Genomic DNA, 14,417 nt, shown 5'->3' with positions numbered 1-14,417 from the left:
GCATAGATGAAATGAATGCATAGAAATACCCCCAAAACACAAGACTATATGCTATTATAAAGTTCTTCTCTTTCTCTACTCTTTACCCCTTCCCAAAAGGTTCTCACTCCGGTCTGCTGCTCCTCTCCTGCATCAAACACCACAGGTTCCCCCACCTCCACCCAGGCTAGACCAAAAAGCTCTTTTCTGAATCTTATAATCTTCACTCAAAAAGCAGCATGAATAACTAACTCCTCCTCCTTCAGGAAGACTTCTCTCATTATTCCAGCTGAAAGGACTGCATTGGCACTTTACTGGCTCTCTCAAGATACTCATCTCTTTCTTCAAATCAAATATTTGAGGTATCCTCTTGTCTTCTGACTCCAGAAAGCACCTCACTCATACTAAGGTTTCTCACTGAGTGAATCTTCACTTACTCCTGATGGAGCTGCAGCAGAAGGGAGAGAGCTGTTTTCAGATGTCACATTCTAAGTTTCACCTTTTTCTCTGTCTTTTGTATGGAACATTTCCACTCTCTAGCAGCTCTGTACTACACTCTGGCTCCCTGACATGCAGGCTTCTGTGAGCGAAAGTACACTAACTCCCACAGACACTATGGTCCATGAAGGAAACCCGTCCTGAGTTCCCCAGGAATCATATTAGAAACTTGGAAACACAGTGACTCTTCAAGGGAGAAGAGTCACAAGATTGAACTTGAGGATCTAAAAAGGAAATAGGAAACTCCAGCCAGTGGAATAGTGACTCTAATCCTGCATTTTCAACAGGAACCCAAAAGAAAAATCTAAGGATTCATTAAGTCCAGATGCTCAAAGGGGCAGAATTAATGGCACTCAAAATAAAACCATTTTAAATGTCAGGTCTCAAAAATGAGGGATCTATCACTATTGGAAAAACATTCTTTAAAGCCTATGAAGTATGTGAAGCTTTAAAAGTACCAGTCTTGTTGGCCTTGTGCTTTCAATGACCATAAAGTGGATAACACACAGACACAAAATACCCATTCATCTTCATCTTTAAGACTTTACCTGGGAATTTCCATTTAGTGGGAGTGAATGATCTATTGAGGGCACAGAGGCTTTGGTGTCAAATGGGTGACCTTGTACAAAGAACCAATTCAGGATTACTGCAGCCGAGGACGGTGTGGTTCAACTTCTGTCTCAGTGGTTTACAGGAAGTGCTGCTCAGTGACTGTTTTCTGGGGCAGAGCCAGGAGAGGCAGGTGGAAAGGCTACTGTTCAAATTCTCCACTGTCCTGCTTTGACCTCATCATTCCCTGGAGTAGGCACATGGCTCATCTGGTAAAGTTTGTCAGAAAAAAAATTCCACCAATGAAAACCCAGATGTTAACTGCAAATGGACTTTTTGAATATACAAACTATTCTTTCCTGATTATAAATTACATGAAGAAAAGTTTTACCCAAATCTAAACATATCAACACAGCAGTGATGCCACATGTCTCCACTTTGCCCAGATGAGTAACTGCACAGCAGCACAGTTGTCCTCTGTGCTATCCCTACTCTGCCCACCTTCACTTTATAGTTGTCTTCTGCTGATCAAACCTGCTAATCTAACTTCTGGCAAAATCAAAGGAAGTACAGGTTCATGTGTTCACAAAGCACATACATTCAAAAATATTTGAAATGTCTTTTGCAACAAAAAGGATGGTCTTCGAGGTGATTATATTAAATGAAGTCAAAAAGTGAAAGATTGCGGATGTTTTCACTCATTTGTGGAATATAAATAACCAAAAACCACATCAGATAAAACATGGTAGGAATCAGTCTCAGACTTAAGAGGATTTAATGATTACTGGAGGAAAAGGGGGAGGGAAGAGCAGAGGGAGCAGGGAGACAGATGGGCACTGGCACTGGTGCTTTGGTGGAGATGAGTGGAACATGTGCACACATGGAGGAGTGAAAATGTGGCCCCAAAATTAAAATTAAAAAGAAAGGAAAATATTTTAATCTCAGTTTTTGTGTTACTGGGCTATCAGTAGTAGTTCCAGATGCAATGCTCACAGGATCAAAAGCAAAGAGCACAGTCATTCTGATCTGCCCCGAGTTTTTCAGTGGCTTCTGGCTCCATGATCATGCAAGGATGCCAGGTGCAGACCTTAGCTGCCTCATCTGGAGTGGGTAGTCACTCCTGAGACTGGGCAGATCAGGCCTGCCACAGTGTGGTTCCCCAGCTCTGTGTAAATTACTACGGGCAGAGTTAAGTCCTTTGCAAGGAGTTATTCCTTAGAAAGATATGGCTCCATAATCACACTCTTTCCAGATGTTACCAGGTTCAATATTTATAAACGCCATCCTATCAGAATGAAGTGCAGGCAGCTCTTCATTGGAGAATCATCAGCTTACCATAGTGGACCTTGGAGCCCAGCCCAAGCAGGTCATCAGGAAAGGGGCAATATTGGTGGCCAAGCTCTGTTATCCTCATATCACCTCATCAGTTCTGTGGTGCTAAGGGACCATGTCAGAGAATACTGCTGTGTCATGTCACCAGCCACTGTCTGGTTGTACTTTGTGTAATGCCACGCACTTAGCATTTCACATAAACAAAGTTCCCTTCCTGCAGGGGTCACTACCTTAAAAACTGAGGTGTCACCATAAGCAATGTCTATGAGAGATTCAATGAACAAGTCTTCCAATTCACTGTGTTCACATTATCCCCAAACCTGTCTGATGGGGGAGCAGGCCAGAAATCACACTGATGACACAAAGGTAAAGGGTACTTCTAAAAAGACAGGCCAAGTACAGGACAAACAGGATAATTTTATTCTCCTTTTTCCTTAAAATAAAGATACAGCATAAGTTTTACAATTCAGTATGATTAGACATGATTTATAATTTTAACATTTCTTAAACAAATCATAAGAGAAACAAAGAAGTAGTACAAATTATAAAATTACTAGAGCAAAGAGAAACTTCCTTTCTCATCAAAACATGTGCAACAGATAAACTTCCTTAGAAAGGGCTTGTGGAAAACCTTTAATTTCAAATATTTAAGCAGTTTTTTGTAACCATGAAATGCCTCACCAACTTGTTAATCAAATACTTCCTAAGTTTAGGAACCAATGACCAAATGATCTGAAACATTTAAGTCTTGATCCTATTTTGCCAGCTATACATTATTAATATTTCAAGAAAACAAAATATTTTCTAAGTACAGAAGCTTTCTAAAAACTTCAATTACCTTTTCTGGCTCAGTACCTGGCTGAAATGTTCAAATGTTTATATTGCACACAAAAAAAATTTGAGCAGCATTCTCTATGTGTGTGTGTGTATTTGTGAGGGAGAGAGAGAGATAGAGAGAAAGAGAGAGAGAGAGAGAGAGAGAGAGGCTGATGCAAAATAAGATTGGAAAAAATCCCTAATTGTGTCCCATTTACATGATTTAAATATATAGTTTCTATATCTTCAATTAATTTAAGTAAAAAGGTAAACTTTAGAACAGCACAGAAATACAAATGCAATAGAATTTTACAAAATAGATTCAACCCCTTATACGTGCACAATCTTTTAACTTTGTATACAAGGGAGCTAGTTTATTGTTCATAATGAAAGCAGGAAGTCATGTGTACGAAGTTATTTATATGAAAAGAGTAAAGATCCACATTCCTTTTCTTTGTCTTTGACAAGTATTTATGGAATGTTGGAAATTATGAAAAAACAATTCCAATGTTACGAAGTACAAAGACCTGGAATGGAAAAACTTAGTGGCACATTATGCTACATGGAATGACAATCACCTTCTAGAACTAGGGCTTCATTCCTGATCATGTTTAAGAGCCACCAAGGAAGTGGGTGGAAAGGCCACGATGCCGTGCCACCTCTGGTTAAAGAATCCCATTATGCAAATGCCAATGCCACTTCAAGAGTCCCTACCAACTTCATGATACAATAATAGGCAACATTTAACAGCTACTGTCTGAATGGGCTACTTTCTTAAACTGCTGTGGTAGAGAAAAAGCTCATGTGGTTCAGAAACAACCCACTGGTCCCACAGAGCTGAGGGCACCCAGTCTTCTCACCAGGCCTGAGGAAGAAGAACCACAGGCTGTAACTTCCAAAAAACATCAAATGAAAACCAAACCTTCCTGCCAGGGAGATAATGTTACAGCTTCACTATAAAACGTGTAACTAGCAGATTAAAATTCCAGCATTTTTGCAAAAGAATTCTGTAATCTTTAGTATATTCAATACTGCTCTCAAAATACTTTCACTCAGATTTTAAGTACCTTGGTTCAACGGCGTTGCAACAACTTCTCACTTCTTTCCCTTCTTAATTGCTTTTTGTCTTTCCAAAGTAAATCATTCTCAAAAAAAAAAAAAAAATTAATACAGAACTTGGAAAGCAAGGTAAGGTTGAGGAAGTGATGTCATATGCTTTGGTTTGCTGCCCAAGGATACTGCTGCTGTGTTTCCTAAAGCACGAAGTAGATGAGAATTGTTTCAGGCTTGGGAACTAGTAAAACACTAATGGATGTGGGCATAGACTATTCATACTGGTTATGTAGCCAAATGCATATGTAAAATAACTCTAAGCTTTACCTTGACATGCAACTTTTTCTGTTCACCTGGCTTTAACTCTCCTTTCCTTTTCTATGTTGTTGCCATTATAATGTCTGGCAGGACTCCAAGTATGCCAGGAACTTTTCCAAACACTGCTTTTAAGTCACTTAGACAGCTGTGAGGCCACACCAAGCTACAGCTTCAGTCTCTGTGCCTGGCACACCATGCAAATGCCTGGCTGGACCCTGGCTCCCTTATGCCTCCTTAACAAACCCCCGGTGCTTGGACACAAAGGCAATGGAGAGAGTGTGGCCAACCAAAACACACAACTTTGTCAGTGTGGCCCAGTGTTGGTTCCTAGGGCTGCTCAGAGTCAGGGATTGGAGGGAGGCTACGGTTTGTGAGCTGGTCACTCAGCTGGATCCCGGAACCTAAGCTGGAAGTGGCCACACTTCCTGCCTTCAATTGTGCTGGCCGCCTTGGGGCCCTTGCCGTTGCTCCCTGAAAACTCCAGCACCTCCTAGAAGGAAACACAGGTATAGTCTGTTGACCATTTCTATGACAAATGTTCTCCCTCTGAGATGTTCATTTTATGTTGAAAGTCAGTTAAGTGATCATTTTAAGAGTTAAAACTCTTAACTAGAAACATTAATACAAAGTTTAATTAAGGTCTATACTAAAATGGGGGAACAAGTGATACTAAAAGTTAAACTTCATGTAACTATTTTTTGTTTCAGTGGGATTCCCAAATGTGGATTGGACTGCTTTTGAATTAGGGAGAGATGGGAGTTTACCCCAACTATATAAACCATACAAACTACCACATGAACCAGCAGCTTACGGCTGAGCCCTCACAGTGAGCTCTTAGCACTGTGAACTTCTGGCAGCTGAGCTACTAACTGCACACGAATACACTATCTCACACTCCAACTGATGATGTGGCCTCATGAAACAAGATGTTGGAATGAATTCTTTATAGTCTCAGTGCAACACTGATTAAAGAACCTTTTAAGGTTTGTTTGGTATTACTTTCTTCTCTTCAAATAGTATTTCCTGAGGTTATCTTTCCTAGAGGAAGTGGAATTAATGGAATTTTCACAATAAGCCCTTTTATTTATCATTACTAAAGTCTTGAGTTATGTTCAAATGGAAGCAAGCTTCTAGATTTGCTGGACTTGTGTCAAAACACAAATTGGATAATTTAGAGATATTTAGATTATTTCCCTATGTTCAGTCACATGCCCTAAGAGGGTTTACTTACATAAACATTTCTCAAAGGATAAATCAAATATAAATAGGGTCCTTGTTAAGTAGGCCCCTTATTTCCCAATATTCTTTATAGCACACGTATTTTATACTCACAATGTATTTTCCAAATATCCCATTACAGAAACAGCAATCTGCTCCTCATAAGTACTCCCTGAGATTACCCATCCAAAGTCCCCTTAAAAAGCAAATGAGAGCTGATGAGATTCAGTTGTTAAAAATCTTCAGTAACTAGCACACATTTGCACAGGTCTAAAATGAAACCAGATATGCTTTATGAAACACAACTGATCTCATGGATGTAGTTTTCTTCTCTCGCCTCTTGCTTTTCTAAATGTGAGCTAAGACAAGACTTCTACTTAATATTTATGGATCATTTTTTTAAAATAAATACTTTCAGAAGAGGGTAGGGATTGATTGCAGGAGTATTTTTGGTCAGGGAAAGCCAAAAGCCTGGAAAAGCTTTATGAAGAGTAGGTCAAGAAAACAATTTGCAGGTCTGTAAACACCCAATGGAAAACTGTTTAAAAGAAGAAATAGAAGGCACAAACTTTGGATTAAAAAATGCCTGTACAAGACCGCAACATGACTAGAGTTGACAGAACTGACACGTAGGTGTTTAAAACCTTGCCCTAAATGCATATTCATGTTAAACTGCTCCAACACTAGTAAAACTGTCACTATGCCATTTTTCTGCACACTCATTTGCACAATTAGGAAGAAGAAAGCATAATGACTCCTTGATGACTCAAAGCAAATATTTAAGAATAGGGAAAGAACAAGTTAAACACGTGAAACAAAATATTCCACTCCAACCTCAGAACTGCCATCCCTTGACTTTCATGATTTTGGGAGGAAGTGAGCTGATGAAAGTGTTTTGTGATCAGAAACCAACAAAAGAATTAAGCAAAATATAATTGTAATTAAGCAAAATATAACAAAGGGCTGGACTGTATGACCTCTTAACTTTATAAGCACATTTTAGGGTCAACTTTAGAGAAATTTAAATAGTAATATAACTTAATTTTAGCAAATAGAAACTACATCGACCATCTGGAGAGTCAAATAGCAAAACAACAAAATTTACACAAGTAAAAACTTTTCTAAAGTAAACAAATGTATATATCAAACTCAAAATTCATTAGAAGGTTCACTGTGTGTTTTAATCAGGCTCAGATTGAAATAAAAGTAGTCAATTTAAACCCCAACCTCGAAAGCCATCCCTGCTTATGGTTGTGATTTCATCTTTCCAGCATCCGACGACGTTCATTTAGACTGAGGGCACTGTCCATGTAAACAGTTCGACATCTCAGGCCCCTGCTGTGGACCTGTGGCCAACGAAGAGGAACAGTCTGGGATCAGCAGACAGACAGGGAACTCTTAAACCTAAGAAAGCAATAGCAGTCTTCGGATTGCTTCTCAAGGCTTCCCTTCGGGCGGCTCGGTGAGACTCTGGGGGGTGGAGTTGGTGAAAGTAGAAAGCCAGGAAGACATAGCTGTCTTTGCACTGGAAAAAGCTCCTCCAACTGACTGGCCTGGATGTAAGGAGGGAAAAACAAAAGGAAAAATGTCTTCATTCTTGTTAAATGATAGTGAAACACCAATGCTAATTAATAAGTATTAGCTTATTGTAATACATTAATAGTTACCAAATATCATTGAAATTTCTAGTTTGAAAGCAATCCTTTTTCCATGGAGATGTCTTAAAGGAAACTGGATAATTTCTGTGTAAAAGTCTCTCCAGGCATCTGAGGGTATCCAGTAAACTCCTTTCTTAAAACCTACATGTAAGTCAGTGGTTCTCAACATTGGCTGTGTGCTCTGAATCCTTTGGGGCGCTGAAAAAGTACCATGGGCTTTCTGTACACTAAACCCAAGTTGGTAACTGATAATGGCCCACACAGGGAAGCGTATGATTAGGCTTCTGTAAGGAAATTTGCCTTTTCTTTTTTTTTAATATTTTTTTTTTCAAAAAAGATTATTTATACAAGAACTAGGGTACAGGTCAGAGGCGCAGGAGGGTGAGAGAATTCACCAGAGACAGAGTGGGGAGCAGAACAGGCAGACAAACCAAGGACACTGCTGAGGGGAACAGTGGGCAAGGCAGGAGAAGTCTGCCATGGCATGTGGGTTATCTCCTTGGCTGGCCAGGATTCGAACAGGTGCTACAGAAGCTGCGGACAGCTTCATAGCATGGCGCTCAACCTGCTGCGCCACCTGGGGAGGCCCAGGAAATTTGCTTTTTCATCTAAAATGATGTTGCAACAAGTGAAGATGTCTATCTGCCTCAGGTCAATTTTGTTAAAACAAAATGTTATTTAAAAATGGCATTATGGGGCTTCCCCGGCAGCGCAGCGTGTTGAGCACAGTGCTGTGAAGCTGTCCGCAGCCTCTGCAGCGCGGGTTTGATTACTGGCCGGCCAGGGAGATAACCACATAGCGCAGCAGACCTCTCCTGCCTTGCTCAATGCGACCCTCAGCAGTGTCTTTGGTCTGTTTGCCTGTTCTGCTCCCCGCTCTGTCTCTGGTGAATTCTCTCACCCTCCAGCACCTCTGTCCTGTACCCTGGTTCTTGTATAAAAAAATGGCATTATGTCAGACACTGAAGATAAAGTGAAATGACAAGCTGAATCATATATTCCCACTATTTTTGAAGAGAACTGGCATTAGGATTTATGTAGCAGCATCTATATGTAGCAGCATCACTGGTATACTGACGATAAAGAAGGAATGTGTAATAACTCAAATCTGTGCCCGGTCAAAGGCATGCCTTACCAACAGCTTTTCCTGTTTGTACAACATTCCGGCTGGTTGTGACCATGACACTTCCAATTTTTTTGCCACGTTCACTGTTTTGAACAGAACTGAGTAAAGGAATGAAGTGTTAAGTACAATTTTAAAATCTCTCTTTCTCTCACACATACACACACAATAACTACTTTATAAGCATTCCAAATTACCATTGAGAAAAAACTAATTATTCATTATTTGCTATGCATAAATTAATGTATGAACATTTTAAGCATATGATTTTTTATAAAATATTAAAAGATGCAAATGAGCCAAAAAGTGATAAGGACATAAGAATGTATGGTTAATTCTCCCTAGTTATGATTTGCTAAAGTTATTTCACCAGAATAAATATGGTAGATCTTGTTATTAATTCACACCACTCTCCATAGAACAGCAGTGTTTTCACTTTGAAACATACACACTGCTGAGCTAGAGAACGTTATGCACATATTTGGTTACTATTTGAAGCACAAGTCTAACAAGTGAAGAGAAACAATTCCCAATTAGCACAGAAACACATGGCATAAATTCAGACATAAGACGTTTCCTAGTATTTTCTTGAAATACTCACTGTGAGAATCTTAACTTCATGTCTGACACTGAATACTGGCCTTGAAATGGATGGCTGTAAAACAAAGTTTGGTTTCTACTATGAATATTTCACTGATAAAGCTGCAAAAGCGTTATCACAAGGAAGGACTGGTAAAACCACTGATGTGACTCAACTGGGTGGTGGTGCTATCAGGAAATGGAGTTTGGTTTTTTTTAAAGATTTATTTATTTATGCATACAAGAAGTGGGGTACAGGACAGAAGTATGAGGGGTGAGAGGATTCACCAGAGACAGAGTGGGGAACAGAACAGGCAGACTGATTGAAAAACACTGCTGAGGGGAGCAGAGACAGGAGGGTAAGACAGGAGAGGTCTGCTGTGCCATGTGGGTAGCTCCCTGGCCGGGGATTGAACTCATGCTGCAGAGGCTGCGGATAGCTTCACAGTGCTGTGCTTAACCCCTTGCACCACCAGGGAGGCCCAGGAAATGGAGTTTTGATCGCAGCTCTCCACTTCCAACTATGGGAACCTATGCCAGCTTTCCTCACCTGTAAAATAGGGTTTGTTTGTTTTTTTTTTTCCTTTGGCAGGGCCCAAGCATCAACATATTTTACAAGTTCCTCAGACAGTCAGGGTTAGAACCACTGCGTTATGCCCATGGATTATACTTTAAATCTCATAAATGTGTCCTATTTGTAGTACAAAGATTTCTGTGGACAGATCAGCAGAATCTGTACTTTCTATTAGAAAAGCAACTTAAAATGCAGGTCTTAAAAATATTCAAAGGGAAAAAGTATAGATATTAAAAAAATAGGCAACTTGACCAAAGCCACACAATAAAAGGAGTTAATAAGTAGCTAAATTCTTATCTCACGCTTGGGGTCTAACAAAGAAAGTGACCCTTATGAAATCTATAACTACTACAAAAACCTCAAAATGCTACTTACAGCTTTTCAAATGATACCAATTTTTTAAAAATATATATATATTTTTAAGATTTATTTATTTATACAAGAACTGGGGTACAGGTCAGAGGCGCGGGAGGGTGAGAAGATTCACCAGAGACAGAGTAGGAAGCAGAACAGGCAGGGAGCAGCGGGCTTGGCAGGAGAGGTCTGCCGTGCCATGTGGGTATCTCCCTGTCTGGCCAGGAATGGAACCCGCACTGCAGTCTGCGGGCAGCTTCACAGTGCTGCACTCAACCCAGGAGGCCGATAACATTTCTTTAAGCATATTAACAACTTTTTTCTTTTGATTTCCTGAAGCACAGGTTGAAAAAATTTGAGGGATTACTTAATCATTTTCTGTATTCCTGGAAAAACTGCACTTAAAGGATGAGATGTGTCCTTTTAACAAAAATTATGTATATTGAGATAACACTGGTTTATAACACTGTATGTTTTAGGGGTATAAGTTTACATCTCTACAAATGTATTCTATGACACCGTGCCCATGACCAGCGTCCCAATACTCTTCCACCATAACCCATTGGACCTCTGCCTGCTTAGCTCCCAGTCCCCCACCCTCCTGTTATGGTAGTCTCAGCTCTGCAGTCTGATATCAAGGCTTTGTTTTGCTTTTGTCTATTTCTTTACTTTGTTTTTCATATACCACATGAATGAAATTATTTGAATTTTTGCTTCTGATTTATTTTGCTTAGCATAATCCCCTTTAGTTTCATCCACGCTGCAAATATCTGTCTGCTGCTTACTAAGGGAAGTTAGAGAACTGTCTTCTCTGATCTCCAGGAGTTAAAGAAAGGCTTCATGGATGTCAAATCATATGATTTACTTGGACTATTTCTAAATTATACCCCCCTGATAACAACTGAAGACTATTATTTGTTTTTGACTTGGTGAAAACACTGAAAATCTGCTCTTCTCTCTATAATTTTCCTACATATTTATTTCGGGTACTTCTTTAGCTTAAATCTAAATAATTTATTTACACAATTTAGAAAGTACTGTTTTATAATCCTTTAAAACTGTCACACATAAGCCTTTTAAGAACCTATATTAAAATCTATAGAGCTTTCCATACGGGCTAAGGGGGAAGAAATCCTATACTGTGAAAAAATGAGCAAGGATGTAAAATAAGGGCATTTCATTAAAAAAAAAAGAAAGACATCTGCAGAGTTGTTAAAGTTAAAGGCCCTAACGCAGATGCAGTGGCTGGGTAAAAATCTGACCAGTCTCTCCATGTAGAGTAACGGGATGAGGCTAAGAAGCTGCCCCTGCTGCGGGTCATGGCAGATGTGACTGGAGTCCTGTTATTATGAGCACCACTAGGAGAACAGCTGTTTCCCTTCACATCTGTTTCCCTACATCACTCTTTAGAACACAGACCTTGTGGTTAGTGAGGGAGATTACTATGAATTGTTTCTTAACTTTCATTTAATACTATTAAAATGTTTTTGCCTTCTAATTCTGTTTTTAACCACATTCGTTTCTGTAATAGCTCAGTATGATGATTAAATTTACCAAAATCAACACCAAACCATCATTTCTCTCAACGGAGGATATAAAGTTGGACATGACAACTAAAATCCCACTGCATCACCTCATTCTTGTCTTGCAGATGCCTCCCCAAGTTACTATGTCATAAATATCTGGATTTTGTGTGCGTACTCATATATGCTGTCTAGCGCCATTTAAATCACACCTCCAGTCTGGTAAAATTAATCCTAGCTCCCAAATAATATTGTATGCAGTACAAAGTTGATTTTGTCTGCTTCTCACCAAGAAGTAAAAGTTTAAAATACAAATGAGGTCTCCCTGGTGGCGCAAGGGGTTAAGCACCGCACTATGAATCCTCACCCTCCGCATCTCTGGCCTGTACCCCAGCTCTTGTATGCATAAATAAATAAATCTTTAAAAAAAACACAAATGAAAACACTCAGTGTATGGGTACATCACTGAAAACACAATTATTTTAATCTTTTAATTTAGAAAGTAAGTTCCCAGGGTATACAATACATTACATCATTTGATCTCCAGCTTCACTCTGTTCCATTCACACAAATGGTATTACTTCATAACTGCCTCAATCCACAGCATGTTTAAATGTATTACACCTCTACTGCAACAGACATTATTTTTTTTTTGGATTTTAGAACCTGATGTGGAAACTAGGTTTTTCGTCCAGGAGTTCAAATATCAATTTTAGTTTTTAAATTTCATGTTTTAAAAATAATGTCTCAGGGACGTAGTGCACAATATAGGTGACTGGAGTCAATAATATTGTACAGCATATTTGAGGATTGCTAAGACAAATACTGAAAGTTCTCTTTATGTGCAAAAAATTTATACCTTTCTATGGTAACTACATTTATTGTGGTGATTGGTAATGTACACAGTGAGTCATCATGTGGTACACCTGAACTAATATGCTATGCATCAATTACACCTCAATAAAAAAATAAAATAACCTTTCAGATTTAACATCAGCAGTATTTTCTTGGAGGCTTCTATCTTGTTTGACCATTCTGTTAAGACATAGCTCTAGAGAAAGGGAGAGAAGAACCACTGTGCATTGAGCATCACTTGTGCCAGGATTTTCTCTCTGAACCATGCTGAGGGCTGGAAGAAATGTTAGAGCTTCCAAAAACGCCTTGAGTTTTCTGTGTAAGTGGTGTGACTAGGGAAGCAGTTTTTAGCTGTTTTTCTGTATGTGGGGCTCTTTTAATCATCTGTTTAAGGAGATTCTGTAAGATATCCACGATATCATCAAAGTTAAGTTATAATTTCCTTATATTGGGCACATTTAGTATATCAACTACATCACAGGCTCTCCATCAATCTTCAGAGGATGTACTTACTTTGGATTTATTTCTGCAAGTGCTGGATGCTTGTTGCTGTTCCAGACCCTGTAATTGTGAGTGTTCTTCCATGCTGTAACAAAGGTTGTGCCATAGTCCGATAGTATCTTTTCATTATCTGTTAAGTAAATATTTAAAATTTGAGCTGGACTGCGGTCAATCAGGGACGTAAAGATTAACAACCAAAAAAGGTAAAGGAATGGCTTTGCCGCTCCCCCTCCCCGCAAACGCCTGCTTTTTTATTGGGGAGGGGGAAATCTACCAGATATCAGGAAACTTGACCCTAGTTCCAGAAATCCTGTGAAAGTTCTGTGACCTAAAGTAACTTCCTTTTCCTAACTGGAAAATAGAGGGCCAAACCAAATATTTTATAAGGTTCCTTACAATTCCAAAATATTTCCACGTTCTGCTTACTGAAGTTAGGAAGCATTGTCTTATTTATTAAACAAAAACTATGGACTGGATAATGAGTAAACATACTGATGAACACATATGGGCTAGGTATAGTATCTTTCTGTCTTTTCACAAATCTCATTTTTCTATGGAGAAAGATTAAGGATGAATACATGACTTGGTTCTTTAAATCACACCTTCTGTTCTGTGGATTTTCTCACTAGTTGGTAAAACTCACTTTCAAGTTTCCATGAATTTCACTGTCAAAATAACAAGGGGATTTTCATATCTAATGTTTAAAACTTTTCGACTCTGTCAATACCATGTGGAAGCTACCAAGATGCATGAAGAGCATTTCTTCTACCTGGAAGGCTAGAAAAAGTTGGGAGAAATGATGCATATTGCTATTGCTTTATATATGAATTGCACGCTGCTTGCTCTGAAGGTAGGATCTGTGTCTTTTGTTGTTGGGAGAGAAAGAGAGGATAGATGTGTCTATATGTAAATAATGCAGCATATGGAAGTTCTTTTAAGAACATATTTCTCAAGCATTTCTAGGGCTGAATTTCTTCTTTGACATGGTTAACAGCATGAGCCTGAGTCAGACTGCTTGGGTTTAAATTCTAGGTCAGCCTCATCCAGACAGATGAGCAAGTCTATTTAACCTTTGTGTGCCTGGTTTCCTCTTTTGTAAATTGGGGATGACAGGAATCTACCTTTATTTTTTGTGAAGAAGAAATGAGACAGTAGATACAAAGTGCTCAGAATAGATGCCTGCACACATGAATTTCAAAAAAAAAAGGTAATAAAAAAATACCAAAAAAGGGTAGCTACTGTTCTGTGCTTACAACTACCTCGACAAATCTTTTTAAAAAGTAAATTAATTAATAATGAGGCTACCTGACTAGAAGAGACTAGGGTTTTCTTATTAGATTACTGAATGATTCTGGCTTAGAGAAATTACCTTTTATTTCTTAGCTGCCACATTTGTAGAAGAGGCAAATATTTAAAAATATACCAATAACAAAAAAGAACTTGTCCCATAGCTCTCCTTTAGAGATGAAGAACATGCCCGAAGCCTG

General features: G+C 38.9%; 1 protein-coding gene across 2 annotated transcripts in view; it reads right to left on the bottom strand.

Annotated features, from left to right (window-relative positions):
- Positions 1-2,769: 2,769 nt before the first annotated feature.
- Positions 2,770-14,417, bottom strand: part of AVL9 (AVL9 cell migration associated) — a 38,915-nt gene continuing 27,267 nt past the window's right edge. For both annotated transcript variants that reach the window (XM_037510005.2, XM_037509998.2), the window contains exons 13-16: positions 12,943-13,060; positions 9,146-9,199; positions 8,557-8,645; positions 2,770-7,316 (exon numbers count right to left, since the gene is read on the bottom strand). In XM_037510005.2, the coding sequence (XP_037365902.1) occupies positions 7,201-7,316; positions 8,557-8,645; positions 9,146-9,199; positions 12,943-13,060 (377 nt within the window). In that variant the 3' untranslated portion in view covers positions 2,770-7,200. The remainder of the gene's footprint in view (positions 7,317-8,556; positions 8,646-9,145; positions 9,200-12,942; positions 13,061-14,417) is intronic.

The sequence above is a fragment of the Talpa occidentalis genome, unplaced genomic scaffold, assembly GCF_014898055.3.
Source record: "Talpa occidentalis isolate TD23 unplaced genomic scaffold, MPIMG_talOcc4v2.1, whole genome shotgun sequence".
In the NCBI taxonomy this organism is placed as follows: domain Eukaryota; kingdom Metazoa; phylum Chordata; class Mammalia; order Eulipotyphla; family Talpidae; genus Talpa; species Talpa occidentalis.
Note: the sequence above shows the minus strand (reverse complement) of the source record. Positions and strands in the feature narration are given on the sequence as shown.